The sequence below is a fragment of the Sinocyclocheilus grahami genome, unplaced genomic scaffold, assembly GCF_001515645.1.
Source record: "Sinocyclocheilus grahami isolate Dianchi unplaced genomic scaffold, SAMN03320097.WGS_v1.1 scaffold95.1, whole genome shotgun sequence".
NCBI classification, from domain to species: domain Eukaryota; kingdom Metazoa; phylum Chordata; class Actinopteri; order Cypriniformes; family Cyprinidae; genus Sinocyclocheilus; species Sinocyclocheilus grahami.
In genome coordinates, this window is record NW_015505274.1 from 134,895 (window position 1) to 155,540 (window position 20,646).

Sequence of the window (20,646 nt, forward strand, 5' to 3'; positions counted from 1 at the left end):
AACTGATTGCTCTATATTTTATGTATAATCATTTTCTACTCTTAACGGTTTTAAATAAATTTTAAACCTCTTAAATCTATTTTTTTAATAATTTTCAATGTTTTTAAATTCCTTGTTTTATTGTTGTGATTATTTTTTATTATTATTTTCTTTTCTTTTATGTAAAGCACTTTGAATTACCATTGTGTATGAAATGTGCTATATAAATAAACTTGCCTTGCCTTACTATGAATGAAAACCAGTATCACCGATACCAACACTACTGATGCTTTTTTTTTTTTCCCAATTTCTGATAAAATGAGTAATTATAGCCATTTAACATTACACTATACTTGAAAACCAGGCCTAAACTGCACATACATAATATTAATTAAAAAAAATGGATGTAGCATTAATTGAGTTATACTGTGCTCTATTTTTAACATGTTAAAACTGCAAATTGTAATAGTTAAAACACGTAATTTTTTCCAGACCAGTACTTGAAATAAGTAGAAAAGTCTAATTCTATAACCAAAGCATTCACTCTGAGATTATTTTATTTATTTTTTTAAAACAACACCTCCAGGAGAATGAAGGGATCCAAACCGAGCATAAAATAAATATTAAACAACCGTGTTATTACTGAATGTTATTTAGCAGGGAACTGTCTGCATGTAATTGCTTTGCAATCATCACAATATTCCAAAAATACCTATGAGATTTCTTTGCTAATCTCTTAATAGGCTGCTATTTTTCAGTAAAGGGGATTGAATAATTAATCAGGGAGGTGACACTGCTGTCTTTTGCATTTTATTTATTTTAAATGAACAGTGATTTGAACTGTTGAAATGAACACATACAGTACACAACCAGAGAAGGACTTAGCTTCACTGTTACATTGATCACAGCCTTTGTATTCAATTCAAATGGCAAACGAGGCAAACGGCCTGTTTAAACGGAGATAACGGGTCTCATAGTGGTTCTCACTAATATAAGTTGTCATGGCCACAACACACACTCGGTGACCCGAGTTTGTTCATGGTCATGAAACGTGAAGTGCACATTACCCTTAAAAGGATAGTTCACCCCAAAATAAAAACTCTGTCATCGTTTTTACCCTCACATCATTCCAAAACAGATTTCCGTACTTTCTTCTGTGGAACATAAAATAAGAGATACTTTGAAAAATGTCTCAGTGTTGGTTGCAACCTAGGCTCATTTAAAAAGCATGCCTCTACCTACATTTTTGCCACATAAACAGTTTTGCTGAAATGAACACTAGCAGTACAACAACTTATTGCTTTTCACAAAAATATGATTACAGGTGTGATATATGATTAAAAAAGACTTGCACAACACTATATTATGACCTCAAAACAATTTTACCATGGTGCATGATTTGTAATCTAACACATTTTGCATTTGCATCACATAACCAGCTCCATATGTATGGCTTTTCTGACATAGTAAACTTGCTCAGTAGCTCACCTGGTACAACATTGTACTTGCAGCACAAAGCACAAAATTCAACAAAAATCTCAAAGGCTTGTAGAAGCAAGCTAATATATCATGGTTGCTTCAGCTAATGCATTTCTATCTCACGTTTGGTTTTGTTAACACTATCGGTGAGGTTTAGTGTAGGTGGCACCTTATTATCAAATGCAATAGAACACTGACCTTTAGCGCCATTCACTGGATATTTAATTTCTGAACTGCAATGATACAATACATCTCTTCCATCTGTTTTGGATAAAACTGAATGCACTTTTAGCATTATTTTGCTGAAATATCACCACAGCAATGGTAACCAAAATCTGAAAAACATTTTTTGTGTTCTCCAGGAAAACTGTTGCCTAATTGCTTCTTGCTAAACTGAACTGTAATCTGACAAACCAACTTAATATGTTCCACAGAAACTAAAATCACCTGTTGGCACTGTGTAATATGAGATGGCAGTATAATATGAGATTAAATGCAAGCGGTTTTATTTTCTGGTCTTGGGGAAATTACTCGGGCTCTAATGAGAGGATTGAAATCTCCACCTCCACTAAGCAGAATGTCTCCCCCTCTGCTAAATGGCTCTTCTGGCTAACCTCTGAGACATCTCTTCACACTCGCTGAGCAGTGTGACACGCACATACACACATGTTCTCTCGCTCCTGCTCTCTCTTTCGCTACCTTCATTAAACCAGCTTATCACATTCGACAGACAGGGCTTCAACAATGTCATCTAATTTAATTGTCAAGCCAGAGGTCTCATTTGCAGCACTGCCACAATCTTTTATTTGGGATAGTGTCAACATAACAGAATGGATCCTTTGGAAAAAACTCTGGTGATTGAATTTATAACAAAAGTTATGTATTTACATTTAGTCACTTTGCAGACTTTTGTATTTATTTATTTATTTTCCTTCAGGCTTTGACAAGTATTAGAAGGCTTTGTCTCTTTATGATTAAAATCCAGGTGTCCAAAATACATTAATACAATCTAGATTTTAGCATTATCTGAAGAAAATGTAATTGGTGCTTGGTAGTGCACAAGTTGTCGGAAGTACACAAGGGTTGCCAGGTTGTTGCTATGGTGTTATAGGTAGTTGCTAGGATATTGCTGTGGTGTTCTGGGTGGTTTCTAGGTGGTTGCTTACTGGCCAGAGTTAAAACTAATAGTCAAAATAGTATAAAATAAATTCATCTTATTTAATTACAGATTATTTGTCATGTATTTCTTGTGTTTGTGTTTCATGAGGACTTTTACTGATGTGTATTCCCATTTCTTTGATTTCGGTTTTCATTTACATTTTATTTACATTTCATTTACATTTACATTTAGTCATTTAACAGATTATTTTATCCAAAGTGACTAACAAATGAGGACAACAGAAACAATCGAACCAACAAAAGAGCAATGGTTTCCATAGTTTTTAATAATTCTCCACATCGGTTTCTAGTTTAGATTTATTACTTATAATAAAACTATATACAATGCATACTGTGTGTGTGTGTGTGTTTATATTAATGAAGAGTTCAGATGCAAAAGCCTCTAAGTGCCATCATCTAAAATGAAGATTTTTATCAGGCTCCTATATTAATGTTCAGTTATTTCACTTTAATAGCATAGAAAAGGACCTATACATTGCCATTAAAGTAAAATTACCGAACCTGCGATTTAGAGCCTGATAAAAATGCTAATTTTATGCTAATTTACAAATTATTTTTCACCGTGTGTGTGTATGTAATATGCATGTGTGTGTGTGTGTGTACACATACATGCACACACACACAGTGTAAAAATTATTTTTCAAAGTTTTAAAACAAATATTATAGTACTGAAATACTATTTTATTTTTTCTACTTCAAAATGTAATGTTTGATTCAATGCATTACTTGCTGTTTCTTTGTAATATTAAATTAATTAAATTTAATTAATTTTAAATTAATTTAGTCAAATTTACTATCAATTTCTGAGTGAAAATTGTTTCTACACCAAATTATTTTCAGTGTACCTCAGGTTTTTTTTTACTTCATTGTTGGTTGTAGTCTTAGACTTTATGTTAATTTGTTTGACGTTTCCTTGGCCGCTTCCTCTTTGTTTTGATTTCTTTTTTATTGTCTTGTTTTAATAAAGACTACAAACAGATGCACAACTCCTACTCTCTTCCCTAAGTGACCGTGACTTTATTGTAAGTAAATCAAAGTAAATTTCCCACACTGAAAAGAACATTCTGGGCATGCAAAGTTAAACATATGATTTACATGAGGAAGAACTTGAACGCAGTGAATGCAGCTCAACGCAGCCAGTGGCTACTGTGAAAGATGGATATTCTGACAAATAAATGGCAGTCGCCCACTCACTGTGATGCAGAGGCTACTTTGGCCTTTAGTCTAGACTGCATCATTGGAGGAACAGCTGAAGAACAGCCCTAAAGCACCTTCACCTTTCAGACTTATGCCAGCACAGATTCAGATTAGCACATTGGAAAAACACCTCCACTCTCATGCAGTCAGACTGACGTCATTTAAAAGCCTCCAGACTGATTACATCATACCTAAAGATAATTTATTGTATGGTATAAATCATATACAGCAATACTTTACCCTCTTATTAAAACCACATACAGACCCAATGCATTCTTCCAGTTATCGCCCGCTTTCATTAATAAACACAGATTTAAAAATAATTTCTAAAGCTCTAGATACTAGAATAGAAACAGTCATCCCAACACTAATACATCATGATCAAACAGGTTTTATTAAACACTGGAATGATTCAGACAATATCCGAAGATTATTCAACTTAATTAGCCTTGCCCAACAAAAACAAGATTAAACTATAACTGTATCACTTGACGCTGAAAAAGCATTTGATAAAGTAAACTGGACCTTTCTATTCAATACTCTACAAAGATTTGGCTTTGGAGAGTCATTCATTCGCTGGATCAAAATATTATACACTTCACCCAGGGCCACAATAATCACAAATAGAATCACATCAAAAATGTTACACTTCACTGAGGGACCAGACAGTGATGCCCACTCTCTCCTTTATTTGCCATTTTTATAGAGCCACTTGCAGCAGCAATACGACAAAATAATAGCATTAAAGGAATACAAGACTCCAACAAACAACACAAGAAATGTCTTTATGCAGGTGATTTATTATTATGTTTACAGGACCCCTATGACTCATTAGAGGAAACCTTTAAAATTATTAGTATTTTTTCCAAAATTTCAGATTATACAATAAACTGGAATCAATCAATCATACTACCTCTCTCTGAAGATGCCTGGGATTCTAAAGCTCATATCACTTCTCTTCCACTCCACACTGGTAACATTACATATTTGGGTATTAACATTTCCCTCAAGCTATCAGAGTTATTTAATCTTGACTATGCGCCCCTTTTAAAGAAAATTACAGATGATTTCAAACGCTGGACTAACCTTCCACTATCACTTGTCAGCTGCATTGCTACAGTTAAAATGAAAATTTTACCACAAATTAACTACCTGTTCTCAATGCGTCCGACAACTCCCACAGATAAATGGTTTAAATCACTAGACTCGTTAACTTCTCATTTCTACTGGAAAAACAAAACACCTAAAATATCTCTGGCAAAATTGCAAAAAACAAAGTCACAAGGTGGCAATGTGCTGTGCAAAAACAGCAATGACTAAATGGAAAAAAAAAGATTTAGTCTTCTCCCCAACCCTGACCTCTGGTTCAATGTAGGCTTCAGACACGGGTCACGACGAGGCGTTCCCCATAGCGACCCCTAGAGGACGCAGTTCGAAGTTCCACGAAAGGGAACTGTAACAGTATATTTTTTATGACTAACACAAACCTTCAACTTATACAATACAAGATTCTTCACAGGACTCACATCACCTAAAGAAAGTTGTTTAACATGGGTTTTAGGGACACTGATATTTGTTCACAGTGCACACTGGGAAGCACAGATGAATATTTTCACGCCGCATGTACTTTTCTGCCTGTTTACTCATTTTGGATATCTGTGACTAAAAGATTTTCTGATATCTTGGGCTGTAGAATCCCCCCGTCACCATCACTCTGCTTACTCGGAAACAGCATAAAAGTTGATAACCTCCCAATAAAGTATAAAAATCCACTTCTCATTTCTCTAACTATCGCAAGAAAATAATTCTAAACTGGAAATCTAAAAATTGTATACATATTAACCACTGGACTAATCTTCTTACAGAACACATTACATTAGAAAAAAATACATTCACTCACAAGAATATGTCCATATTTACCAAAATCTTGAATCCATTTGTACAACATCTTAATATAGGTCAAACACCTGGAACCGGAACCCCATGCATATTCTCCCAGCCACAACCCCATAGAATTTTATAGAACTATAAGAAATTGTATGGGGAATGAGGGAAATGGAAAATGAATTTATATGTCTATACATGTATGATATATTATGTTTTATATATATATATATATATACACACACTTAATGATATTATATCTACATTAGTTTATAGATAAATACATATAGATATACTGTCATGGATTTAACTGTTACTATTTTTATTATTATTACATTTTGCAAGCAAGATGTTGCTGGTGTTTTTTGTTTTTTTTGCAAATGTAGCTACAAAATTATAATATATAAATGTAATTCTATCTCTTTATTATTACTACTTTTATCTGTTTAGTCATCTTTATTTTCATTGTTCAACTATTTTTTCCTCTCTCTTTCTTCTCTTTCCCACTCCTATATTTATTTATTTATTTGTTTGTTTAGATTATTCCAATTATTATTTGTTTATTTTCATTTGCTCGATTTTTTTAAAATTAATTCATTATAATTAATTAATAACCCCTCCCTTGCTTAAATATGGAGTGCTGAACTAGGACTCATCATGGGGCTTACTGCAAGTGGACAGTCTGGATAAATTGGGCCATACACATAACACTAAATCAAACTCTTTAATAAACTGACTCCCCACTCAGATGTTTTGTAGGATTATATCTATAAAGTCAACTTTCGCCTGTATGAGGAAAGTGAAATACAGTATGTCCCACCACTCCACTCCACATTAGTAGATCGAAAATATCACTTGGCAAGTTGGCATAAATGTAGGCTTTTTGGTGGTTTGTGCTCACGTTTAATTAATGAAATCATAGCATAAAGACATGTACACAGAATAGCTCTTGTGCTAGGATGCTGTTGAAAGCTCAATGCAGAATGCTGTTGTCACTGCTGCAAACTCCCAAATATAAAAAATAATTTTATATAATTTTTCAAAATTGTAAATAAAACTTCGAAAGATTATTGCAGTATGTTTTAATTTATTTCAGTTCCCGTCCGGGGGAACATCGAACTGTGTCCTCTAACGGTCGCTATGGGGAATGCCTTCAGCGTGACTGGTGTCTGAAGCATACACCTAAAACACGACAATAACATTGGCCAGCGACAGCCTATGACGTCATTACCGGCGCGACCACAGTATAAAAGGGTGCCGGAAGAACACGTCATCCTCTTCCTCGTCTTCAAGGGACTGTTTTGTTTGAAGTGTGCATTCCAGTAAGAATGATTATTCTTCTTTACCATGGCGAGCACTAGTAAGGTGTTTAGGAAGTGTGTGGATCCGTGTCTTCGTTATTTGACACCTGACAACACACATGATCTTTGCGTCTTTTGTTTGGTTGAAGAGCATGCACACGATGTCCTGGAGGGGGCAATCTGCGTACATTGTGAACGTTTTCCGATGAAAAAGCTCCGCTCTCGTTTGTCTCTCTTTTCGAGGAAAGAGGGACAGCCATCAGCTCCCTGTGGTTCAGGACCCACCGCTGCTGAGGCACGGAGGAAAATGAGCTGAAAGATGAGTTGAGTTGAAAAAGGGTCCCTCCCTTAGGCGCTCATCGGTCATGGATGAGAGTGAGCTGCTGGATGACGATACTATTTCGATTACATTGTCTGATCCGGCGGCTAGTGCTCCGCTGACTCCAAGCCAGGAAGAACAGGAGATGTTAGATGAGGATGAAGAAGTTGAGACTGAATCCTCTCATTTTTCATGCCCTGCATACGCTGAGTTGCTTGAGGTTATGGATCACACCACGGCGAGGCTTGGACCGGCACCACGTACGCAGGTCAGGCTGCAGCTTCGTTGCACACTATGGCGGTGCTTCAGGCTTATCAGGCTGACTTGTTGAAAGACTTGGATAAAGGTTCTTTATCCAACGCTCTCTCTTTATATCAATGCTCTCATCCGGACCAGACTAAAACCTGAGCCATCTACTCACCTCCCTCTGAGAGTATCAACATCTGCTCTCATATTCCTCACCTTAATTCCTCTAAAGCCACCCACCTGACCGAGGTTAGGTAGGAGCCTCTAGCGCTTGCATTGCAGTCTCTCATGCTGGACCTATGACGTTTTGGTTAGATTCCATGTCTCATAGAACTACTTTGCTGATGGACCCAAGAGCTCTTCGGACTTCACTTTAACACGAATTTTCACCTTGGGCCCCACTCGACTTATGTATCCCTGGTGATACATTTCTGAGCAGGGTGTTTGCTACCAAAGATCTGTCGAATCAGTTCCTTTGAGCAAGCTCATTCAAAACTGGCGGTAGCCCCCTGGGTGACAGGCCAGGGTCTGGTTTATTGTCCTAGTCGCCTGGCCATATCCCCTTAAAGGAATCGCTTTCTTCTGATTCCAAGTCTTTCAAGCTCTGCCCCGGGTTCAGGCTTTCTAGCCCAGCCCTTAACAGGTAAGTTTTAGGGTATGCAGCTCAGGCCTTTGGCTGAAGGGGATAATGTCACTGACAGCTGTCAAGGCGTCCTAGGGGCAGCTCCCATGGCTTGGTAGAGTTGTCACTTAGTGCTCGCCATGGTGCTTGGCATGCACTCCCCTCAGCATGGCGTCGTGGGTATACCATTCCCCATAGCGACCGCTAGAGGATGCAGTTCGATGTTCTCTCGGAAGGGAATGTCTCAGGTTACATATGTAACCATGGTTCCCTTTCAGTCGGTCACTCCGAGTCACGTCGGTGACTGACGAATTGGGATCTCGCTTCGAGAGACCAATCTACTTCGAGAGTAACTGAACGAGCCAATTATTGCATCCAGCTGCCGCTGATCACAGCGTGAGCATAAAAAGGCAGCCGGTGCAATGCATACCATCTTTTCACTTCGGAGCCGAGCGACAACATCGTTCTGCTCCATCCATGTGTCTTCAGTGAGCTACGAGTTCAACGCGCTCTTGGAAGATCCTGATGTTGGCGGATGGCGCTTCAGCGGTGGTCGTTCCTGTGTCGAGTGCAGTTGTGTCCTAAGACCGCCTCCTCCTGACGGGGAGACCCGTTGCTCCCTTCCCGGGCCTGTAGGCATTCGTCTGGTCTGACCGGCAGTGCTTATAAGGCTTGCTTCCACCTTACACGCTATGGCGTTACTGCAGGTGCACCAGGCTAAGGCATTGAAGGACCTGCACGAGGGTGGTCACGATCCGGAAGTTCTGAAAGAGCTCCGAACCGCCACTGACCTTGCGCTCCGAGCGACGCAGGTCATCGCGGGTTCTCTGGGTCGTGCGATGTCCACGCTTGTGGTCCAGGAGCACCATCTCCGGCTGTGTCTGGCCGACATAAGGGATGCCGACAAGGTTCGATTCCTTAATGCCCCTGTGTCCCAGACCGCCCTCTTCGGCGACGCGGTCGAGAGCTTTGCCCAGCAGATCTCGGCTGCACAGAAGCAGACTGAGGTGATTCGACACATCCTGCCCCGGCAGGCAGCTGCTGCCTCCACCCGCCCGCCGGCCGCATCGCCCCAGCATGCTCGTCGCCGAGGGCGGGCCCCTGCGTCCGCCTCCGCTCCCGTGCAGCATCCGCAGCAGCCTCCACCCAAGCAGTGCCATCCAGGCCCCCGTCAAACCTGGTGGCAAGCGGAAGAGCAAGCGGCCCTGAGACGGGCGACCCAGAGATGGAGGGATCTGCTCTTCGGGAGATGGTGAACGCACAACCATCCAACTACAGACCAGACAACCATCAGCCTCGGCTATGCGATTCAGTTCGCCCGGCATCCACTTCACGACAGTGAAGGCGGCCGATGCTCCTGTCTTGCGTGCGGAGATCGCAGTCCTACTGGCGAAGGATGAGATAGAGCTGGTCCCTCCAGCTGATATGAGTACAGGGTTTTACAGCTCCTACTTCATTGTTCCCAAGAAAGGCGGTGGGTTACGGCCAATCTTGGACCTGCGTGTCTTGAACCGGGCCCTGCACAGGTTACCGTTCAAGATGTTGATGCAGAAACGTATCTTCAGGTGCATCCGTCCCCGAGATTGGTTTGCAGCGATCGACCTGAAGGACGCATACTTTCATGTGTCGATCCTTCCGCGCCACAGACCATTTCTGCGGTTCGCGTTCGAGGGACATGCATTCCAGTACAAGGTCCTGCCCTTCAGGTTGTCCCTGTCTCTCCGTGTTTTCACTAAAGTCGCGGAGGGGGCTTGTGTTCCCCTCAGAGAGCAGAGTGTTTGCATCCTCAACTATCTTGACGATTGGCTTATACTAGCACAGTCTCGGGTTCAGTTGTGCGAGCACAGGGATCTGGTGCTTCGGCACCTCAGTTGGGTCTTTGGGTCAACTGGGAAAAGAGCAAACTCTCCCAGATGCAGAGGATCTCTTTTCTCGGTATGGAGTTGGATTTGGTCGAACAGACAGCACGCCTCACATAGGAACGTTCAAGAGCAACGTTGAATTCATTCAAGGGCAGGTCAGCGGTCCCACTGAAACTATTTCAGAGGCTCCTGGAGCATAAGGCTTCATATGAGACCGCTCCAGCACTGGTTTCATGGCCGAGTCCCGAGGTGGGCGTGGCAGCGCGGCACTCACCGGGTCCAAGTTACACTGGCCTGTCGCCAAACCTTCCCCCCGTGGTCAGACCTTACGTTCCTCCGGGCAGGAGTGCCCCTAGAACAGGTCTCCAGGCATGCTATGGTTTACACGGATGCCTCCACCACCGCAGCCCATCCAAACCCCTGACACTGCATGCCCGTTGTATGTGGCCCCCATCTGCACTGGCATATCAACTGCCTAGAGTTGTTAACAGTGCGCCTTGCCTTGAACCATCTCAAAGGGCGCTTACGGGGGAAATACGTGCTGGTCCGAACAGACAACACAGCGACCATTGCGTACATCAACCGACAAGGTGGCCTGTGCTCCCGTTGTATGTCGCAACTCACCCGACACCTCCTCCTTTGGAGTCGGAAGGTTCACATTCTGGATCTGCTCAACCGTACGGCCGACGTGCTGTCACGAGCTACGCTCCCGGGAGAATGGAGACTCCATCCCCAGACGGTCCAGCTGATTTGGAGATGTTTCGGAGCCGCTTAGGTAGACCTGTTTGCCTCTCCAGAAACCTCTCACTGCCAGCTGTTCTACTCCCTGAACTCTCGGCATGGACGCACTGGCACACAGCTGGCTGCGGGGACTGCGCAAGTATGCGTTTCCCCCAGTGAGCCTTCTCGCACAGACGCTGTGCAAGGTCAGGGAGGACGAGGAGCAGGTCCTGCTTGTGGCGCCGTATTGGCCAACTTGGACCTGGTTCCCCGAACTAATGCTCCTTGCGACAGCCCCTCCCTGGCAGATTCCTCTGAGGAAGGACCTACTGACTCAGAGACGGGGCACCCTATAGCACCCGCGTCCAGACCTCTGGAAACTTCAGGTCTGGTCCCTGGACGGGACACGGAGGTTCTAGGTGACCTACCCCAAGAGGTAGTTGACACCATCACTTCGGCGAGAGCTCCGTAGTTCCCACTACTCCCTTCAGGGATCAGGTGGTGAGCCTGCAAGCGCTGCCCCCGGAGGAGGCAGACCCAGTCCTAGCTTTGCTCTGTCCTGTCCAAGCCTTGAGATGCTACGTAGACCGGACACAAAGCTTTAGGACCTCAGACCACCTCTTTGTCTGTTACGGAGGCCGGCAGAAGGAGAAGGCCGTCTCTAAGCAGAGGATGGCCCACTGGATTGTGGATGCCATCACCCTGGCTTATCAGGCACAGGGGGTGCCCTGCCCGCTCATGTTGCGAGCACTCTATTAGGAGTATTGCATCCTCCTGGGCGCTGGCTCGTGGCGCCTTGCTGACAGATACTTGTAGAGCTGTGGGCTGGGCGACCCCCACATTCGCAAGATACTATAGCCTTTGTGTGGAGCCGGTATCCTCCTGTGCTCTCACCTCAAACGGGAAGAGGCACTGAGAGGCCCCGGTTTAGTGTCGGCTTGCTAGAAACTTCTCCAGAGTGTCCGTACTGTAGACCCTGTCAAGCTCCTCCGTCCCCTCGGCAGCCAGACATGGCGGAACGTCCGGCACCAGGCCTTCACTCAATGAATCCTTGAGAACCGGTAGAAGGCTGGGTTCCATATGTGAGACCTAAGTGGATCCCATATGTGTAAGGTCCACGGTATAGCCTCAGAGCCTGTGTTTCCCCGGCAGACTTCTGCCATTTCCAAGAGGGTTACAATCACCTCCAATTTTCCATATGCACCTAAACGGATGTTGATATGTGTATTTGCTTCCGAAACCACCCTCGGAAAGGATGGGGCTTCCGCAGCGTCCCTCTTCCAAGTGGAACGGGTATGTTTTCACAGTGTTATCCAATCTCACTGAGTGGGTAGTGCTATGACAACAGTGATTGGTCTTCTTGTTGCGAGCCCCGGCCTACACCACAAAGGGGCGCAGGCGGCTCGCACAGGACACTGGAAGGGGCAGCATCCATGGTGCTTTGGTAGGGATCCTGAAGGAGGGAAGGAAGATGTCATGTCCCATCGCCACGGCTGCTGTACCACTGCTGAGCGGCCGGGTCACTGGTTCGGCTCCTCAGCAAAAACCTGGTATGCATTACACCGGCTGCCTTTTTATGCTCACGCTGTGATCAGCGGCAGCTGGATGCAATAATTGCATGCCAATATGCATTGGCTCGTTTAGTTACACTCTAATTAGATTGGTCTCTCGAAGCGAGATTCCAATCCGTCGGTCACCGACGTGACGTCTCCGTTCCCTCCTTCAGGGAACAAGGGTTACATACATAACCGAGACGTTCTCGGAGAAGGAAACAAGACACTGCATCCTCTAGATGTCTTGCCATGCTTCAGACGCGAGCTTCAGACAAAGAAGACATCTTGAATGAAAACAGTGTACAGACATAAAAGCATCTGTAGAAACACTCAACTATATTTTGTATAGAGACTGTTTAGACTAGAATAGTGCAGTATGTTTGCTGCTGTTGATGAGGATACAACAGCTTTCACTGACACAACCACAAAAAGGCGGTTTGACGTGATTGGCTGCAGCTAAGTCACCTCTGACTGTCTGATGAATCTGACAAAACACTGCTGATGCTCTGTACTGTCATTTTGGCATGAGAAAATGTCCTCTGTCCTCTTCAACTCCCACACAGTATATAGGTGCATATATACACACATAACATGGGATGGACAGAAACTAAAATGGAGGGAACAGTGATGTGATATATGAGAGAGAGAGAGAGAGAGAGAGAAAGAGAGAGAAGCACAATAGTTAGAGGAAAGGACCTCTGAGTAACCTTTGAGATAATCACAGGACATACAAGAGAGAAGCACAATAGTTAGAGGCAAGGACCTCTGAGTAACCTTTGAGATAATCACAGGACATACAAGCACACACATACACACAAACAGCCTTCATCTCTGTGTTCAGAACAAACCCATTTTCCCACAATTTCATAATTGAAATGACAGCAGCATGTGGAGATTCCCGACTTTACACTACGCTGAAGCATTGGCCTTTGTCTCAAGCACACACAAACACACAGTAATCTTCGATGAAAAAATGCCCTTTTGCACAGACAGCATGCATTTAATGAACTGAACTACAGTGGAATACATTTTAGTGTGAATTTATCATATTCCTGCCTACTATTTACATTTCTGTCTCTTTTACAATAGTACTTCATAATAATGAAAAGAGAGCTGTCTGGGAGAATTTTAATTAAGTAAGTGATAATGTACTGCCAGTCATTCTCACAAAATGTTTTTTACATTTACATTATGGCTACTTACCAAATCAAAACATACTGGCATGAATTATTCAATTACTTGTAGAGACTGCAGAGAGACAGAACAAAAAAATAGGTTTCCAGAATGAGTGGCATTTTTTTATAAAATGTGTTGTCCTGGACAATGGCTATTATTGGTCATAATTCAGAAGTATCTGACCGCTCAGAGCTTCTTGATGAACGACTGATGAACGCTTTCCACAAACATCAATAAGGATAAGAAGGATCATGTGACACTGAAGACTAGCGTAATGACTGAAGTAGAGTAATGGTGATAATTCAGTTTTACCATCACAGGGATAAATTACATATATTTACACAAAATATATTCAAATAGAAAACAGTATTTTAAAATTTGCAGTATTATTGTTTTTACCATAGGCATATTTTTGATTCAATAATTGTAGCCTTGGAGAGCATATGTATTTGAATACAGTATTTAAAAAAATTACCCCTTACAATCTAATTTGTCCAATGTAAAACAAAGTGTATCTTCACAGAGGACATGTTAATGAAAGAAGTCGTTAGTGCTGGAATAAGCCCATTATTACAGCACTCACACAGCAGGATATTGCTTTCTGTGTGCTTTGTTTCTAAAAGAGCTCGAGTCACAGTTTAGATTTAGTGTGAAGATAAATAATGTAGTGTCCTGTTAAATTGGCCTGGCCTGGCCTGGCCTGGCCTGGCCTGAAAAAAGACAAACTTAGAAAGGGAAAAGTTTGAAGGTTAGCAGTCTCCCCTGAAATTTATGGACCGCTTACAACCTGCCAGAGAGGGCTCAAATAATAGTGCGCAATAGTTGCCATAAGCATTGCAAGGAAAATTAACCAAACCAGTAAATCTTATAAATGTGACTACCTGCTTTGGCTAGCAGAGATTTGCAACAGAAAAGAACAGTAAAAGAAGAACAAAAGCAGATGGATTCTAAATAAACAGGTCAATGATTTGTGGCTTATGCCACAGCGGGATAATAGAGCACAAATTTCACCCACCAGTGGGAAAACCAATACTGTGGCAATAAGGAATACACCAAGAAAACCACAGCAGACTGAAAGCAGTCATGATGTCTGTTATTGTTAGCTAAATGATTCAGAAATAATGTATTTCTTGTGTAAACTCTTGTAAATAAACATTCTAAGAAACAGAAATCCCACTCAAAGCCCAAGGATGATAAAGTTTTCTTGAAAACGTAAAGGTTCCCCTGAGTTTCACCTCTGTGTTTTCCTGCATGCATGATCAGAGACAACAGCTCACAGCTATTTAAATAAGCTACAATGGCTCTCTTATACCAAGGTCTTGACTGTACTGTATGTCACGGCCTTGAATCCAACACAAAGTGTTGAGTCATTGAGCAAGACGCAGAAGAAACATTTTCAGTGTTCTCTTCAGCCCTGCATTTCGGCCTCTGTTTAACTTCAGCACCACAGTGAAGGACAGCTCCCCATAACCCAACAAACACAAGTCATCTTATTCTTACACACACACACATTCTTTTTGGTTTTCAGATCTGATTGGCTGAGAGCCTTTTCCAGCCATGCAATATTCTAGTGATAACATAACTCCAACTGTTTCACCGTTTGTATCACTCCACTTGCTGAATTTCTCACAGTGAGTGTCATGGCAGATGCCCAAATCCACTATAATTTTATAAATAATACTGTTTTTGTGACACAGAATGTAGTTTTAAGAGTTTTAAACTACATTTAAGAGAATGTACTTGATTAGACTTCATATATGCGATTTGTTAATAAAGATAACATATAGATGAAAATTTGTTTCAAGGGTTTTCTAGATGTGAGCTTCAGGGCATCAGCGGTCGTTCAGCACTCATGAACCATCGAGAGCAGTCTCACCTTGGCCAGATCTTCTGGAAGTTGCCGCTGGCTCTGATCTCTATAGTGGTTAAATATGAGATATAACTCATTTTGGGTAAATCTTAATAGGCAGTCTTTGGTCTCATTATCCCATTATTTGTTCCAGAGTAAATAGATTTGGCTGAGGGCAAAGTCTATATCTTATATAAATGTCATGCTGTCCATCAGAGTGCTGCCTTTGACTGAATTGCCTAGCAACTTTTATGATGGCTGTTGTTTATTTAATATTATTATTCAATAAATAATATTTTATATAAATAATATTAGTATTTAATTAATAATAATAGTATTTAGTATTGAGATATGGTGTGTTTGTGCGTGTTTGTGATGGTGATTTTAGTTACCTTGTTCTGCTATTAGAGTAAGTCAGCAGTAAAGACTTTGAAAAGAGACTAAAACAGGGTTGTAAACAAGGAAGTTATTTTTACTTTCAACAAGACCTTGTAAGATGCAGCCAACAAATGCACTGAGCAGTTGTCATCGGAAATCACCCTTAACAGATGAAAGGATAGTACGACAAAGATATCGCTTTTCTCAGCGGCTTGGCCTCAGCTGTTTTCACAGTCAAATTGAGATTTAAATTTGAAAAGAGTGTTTTTAAAGGCACTCCGTTGTTATCTTTTTTTATTTACACATTTGTGCGGTCGAACTATTGTATAAATGCAATTTCACTCGTAGTTGTGTGATATGGCTGTATTAGAAAGCTGTAATTTCCTACAGCCGAATCACAGCCATGCTGATATACAGTGATATTGCTCATATATATATATATATATATACACACACATACACACCACATGTACATAAACAATTTGGCATTTTGCAGATTATGTATGATATTATATAACAGTTAGTTCCCGTCCACTGATTTGATAAGTTCAATAGTTTGATTGTACGCTTGCTAAGGTGGTACTGAAATGCTAAATTATGAAACAACTTCTGAAATGCAATTGTACAATGTGATTGTACGCTCTTAGAAATACCCTAAAGAACATTTCAGTGAACTGTTCTTAAAATAATCTTTTTTTTTAATCTAAAGATATAAAGAACCTTTTATGGAATTGAAAGGTTTCATGTGTGTTCATGGAAACGCAGATGCCAATAAAGAACCTTTATTTTTAAGAGTGTAGAGGTCTGATGAGGTAGTTTTATGTTTTCACTTCTTACAGTGTAATAATAAATGGCAGTTATGCATTTTAAAGTGCTGCAATGTCTTTATCTTAATTATTCAGCTCTTAATTAAAAAGCAATGAAAAACCTATAAGTGGACTGCAGTGCCAGTGAATATTTGGGCCTTATGAATGCTTTATGGATTATTCAAGTACACCTCTTGAGAATGACCGGCTGAGGACACGTAGGATGAAGTTACCTGTCATCATTCTGAAAAGACTGATCCCCGAGCAGCAGATCTCGAAAGCGGTATCGTGGAGGTAGAGGAGGGACCTCAGAGTCCACATCGGCCATTTTCAGGGTGGAAATGTCCAGAATAACACCAGTATTACTGCTGTTATTCCTCTGAACAGTTTCCGTAGGCAACCTGAAGAAACAGACAGAAATCTTATGGTAAATATAATCATGTAACATGTATTATGCATGTAGACACATAATATATATTATTAATTTATATTGCCAGGACTACAGCTAAGTGTAGAAACATTTTTCCATCAGAAAATGCTAGTAAATGTCATAAACTATTACAAAGAAACAGCAAGTAACAATGAATTAAATGTGAAATTTAATAGAAAAGTAGAAAAGCTGTAATAGTTTTCTTTCAAATGTACTCCAATAATCTTTTATTTACAACTGCAAAATATAATTTTTTACAGTGCATGTTTGCAAGATTTGGTTTACCTGTCAGCAGCAGTAGATGAGCATCGTGGCGGAGTCATGCTTGGTTCTGAAAAAATGGAGAGAAAGAGGAAGCATTACTGCTTAATGTTAGAGTCACATGCAGGGCCGTCCTTAGGGGGGGTGCAACTGGTACGGTCGCACCAGGCCCCACGCTTGAGGGGGCCCCACGGCGAATGGCCCCAAGGGGCACCCCCCCCTCACGCAGAACGCGATCGTGAATGGACCGAGGGGGGCCCCGCTCCCTACCTCGCACCGGGCCCCACGTCAGCTAAGGATGGCCCTGGTCACATGCATAAAGAAGACCAATAATGTAAGCACATAAAATTAATCCATGCCGTTATAGGCTAATACGGGGTTACAGATAGAATAAATTACTGTAGGCTTACTCCTCTGTCCTGTACCTGTATGAATAACTTAGCTGGAAAGCTTTAACAGTCTTGATCTAACAGTTATCCAATAACAAGGCATTTTTCACAGATAGTTCACTAGTACCCTTGCCAATAATTATACCCTTGTGGAACTACAATCCACAGTCTGATGTTCACCTTTTATGTCATTCTTGTCACATTTTATACACTGTGAAAACTATCATCTAGAATGTTCACTGTATGGTTTCTATTAGCACTCTTAGGAATGCATGAGTGTAATGACAGTAGTGAGTGACTGCATTAGTGTGCAAATCGCTGATGAGTGGGTGGAGGGTGATTCGGTTGGCCAAGGGGTACAATGAAGTACAGTGCATAAAACTCAGACTAAAATGTGCCTTTGCTCAAGGGTTATACAGTGCACAGACACTAATAAAAAGGGCTCTGTTGAGGACGTAAAAAATGGGTATTCCTAAGGGGAAAAAATGGCACTGACAAGAAAATGCATCTGTGTGCACTTGCAGATATTATACAACAGGAAACCAAATAAAATGACTTCATATAGAAACTTTCAAAATTGGTTTCATAAATAAAATAACAAATGATAATAAAATAATATAAATAGATATGTAAATATAAAAGTATAAATAAATACCTGAAAATAACTGAACAAAGTATATAACAATTATGAATATATTAAAGTCATTTTTAAATGTCAAATCAGGTAATACCAATAATCAGTTCAGTATTTGTTACCAATATTTACATAGCGATAAAAACTGATTACTGGTTGTTTGCTATTGAGTCTAGAAATAGCTGGCACTATTTGGTGGAGCTCTTCAATATTCACAGGTAACAATTTTAATGCATTGTTTGCATAATTACTCACTCTTTATATAACAGCAATTTATTGTCAAGTAAGAAATGCATAGCTCATTAAATCAGACAACTCAAAAACAAAAATAAAATGCATATAATGAAACTAATTTGCATATAAAACAACATTGCATAATTAAAACGACTACTATTACATCATCAATAATAATAAACAGCACTAAAAAAAACAATTTGACTTTTGTTGTTTTTGTTGCTTGTGTTATGTAAAATGCTAAAATTAAAACAATGAAAATCGGTTCTGTATATCAGTTAGTGGCCACATATATAAACAAAACCAAAACAAATAATAATAACAATATTAAAAATAATACTCAATATTTCTCAAATCAGTATTTATTGAACTCTATTGTAAGGTGACAACTACATATTTACACTGGTTTTGCATTTTTTTTATTTGAAAAAAATTTGGTTTTCAAAATAAATAAATAAATAAAAAGCCATTCTGTTTTTGTGTCATTTCCATTAGCAAATCTACAGCACTAATAGTTATGCCCATAAGAAAAGCCATTTTCACCAAACATTATGATAAATGTAAAAAGTATTAGACACGAACACGAATTAGTCATCTGTGGCATGACATGTTGTCCTCACCTGCCTGAGACTGGCTGCGCGGTCCCATCATTGTAAATAACTGTGTTACTGGCGACCCAAACGCCGCACATTTTTTACAAAAGCCACTGTGAAGTGTCCGTGAAGGACTTCCGATGGTAATGTCCTGGTAGATCCGTACTCCATGGACACTTGCATTAAAGGGGCGGATAACGACCCTGATTAAACCCTCCTCTTACAGAAGAGCACCGCTGGGCGCACTACTCAGTACCTTCAACATTTCGGTTTCTGTTTGTCGCCTGCAATTCAACTTTGCATCCTTGAGATACTGGTGATGTTGGTTATTATTAAAGAACCATAATATGTTGTCCTCATCCAAATCATATATTGGAGTCTCTTTGTATCCAGTGAGCCCAAAGCCTTCATTCACGAGAAGAAAACGGCAACTGCTGCGCGTCAGAAGAGATATAGAGCAGCAGGGAAATGTTTGAGACGCTGTCACCTCTGTATCTGTTAGGTAAAGCCACTAAGTCACCCGTACAGCCGCTCTTCTCTCTCCTTCAAAGCTTACATCGCCATCTTCTGGACTACCTGAAATCCTCGACAACACGGACATAACTCAAGAGACAAATTAAACCATGCACCACAAACATTCCCATCGACCTCAATCATTTTATGCTGTGTTTTCTTACAATGAGCTGCTAACCCATTTAAATCAAGACCTTGATTAGTTCATTGACTTTTAGGTGTAATTAATTTCATTGGCTGATTTAATTTCAGCCATATACAAAAGCAAGGAACTCATTCTCTTTCCCATAAAACCATTGACGCAGAATTCGAGCATATCTTTTTCTATCAGACATAGACAAACCTAGTAATTCTTTACCAGCACACTGACATAATAAATAATCATAGATCAAGCATCAACTAAGCATGTCATATTGACATCCACTGAAAATATATACTAATAAATCAAGACAATTCAATATTCCTGTTTCAATGCTAAATTAATAAGGTAATACAATTAAAAAGAGCCAGTTATGGCATCCTTAAATTTTAAAGTAATAAGGATGTTCAAGATGATTCAAAGAAGAAATTCTCATAGACCTTAAATACACAAAGGATTCATTCATTCATACAAAGTGTTGTCGATTTTTGAGTCTATCAAGGCCTTCTTACTCTGTATGACCTACATAAAAAATATGTAATATATAAACTTTATGGCCTTGACACAGTCATATTCTATTCTATTCTATTCTCACATAAAATGTTTTCCTGAATATTGGTTATTCAGGAACTGATTATCTGACTTAGACTTATTCACTCTTTGTTTTTTGTTCTTAATGGTTTGTACCATCTGACAATAATTTTTGACTTAATTCCCCAACAAAATACTTTTAATTCAGAAATGTATGTTATTCACACAAAAAGTGCTTTACATATTTCTTTGAACAGCCTCATATATTTTGAATGAACTTCAGTTAAATAAAGAGGGTCAGAGTCTGGGACCATTAATAACAAAATACATATTTGTGAATAGAAACCATTGTGTCTGATAAGGACATTTTTA

At 40.4% G+C, this 20,646-nt stretch overlaps 1 protein-coding gene across 1 annotated transcript in view; it reads right to left on the bottom strand.

Moving 5' to 3' along the window:
• LOC107587698 (potassium channel subfamily T member 2-like) overlaps window positions 1–19,699 on the bottom strand; it is a 110,500-nt gene extending 90,801 nt beyond the window's left edge. The window contains exons 1-3 of the mRNA XM_016275581.1: window positions 19,119–19,699; window positions 17,266–17,311; window positions 16,784–16,951 (exon numbers count right to left, since the gene is read on the bottom strand). Of these exons, the coding sequence (XP_016131067.1) occupies window positions 16,784–16,951; window positions 17,266–17,311; window positions 19,119–19,149 (245 nt within the window). The 5' untranslated portion in view covers window positions 19,150–19,699. The remainder of the gene's footprint in view (window positions 1–16,783; window positions 16,952–17,265; window positions 17,312–19,118) is intronic.
• Between the last annotated feature and the right edge of the window lie 947 nt (window positions 19,700–20,646).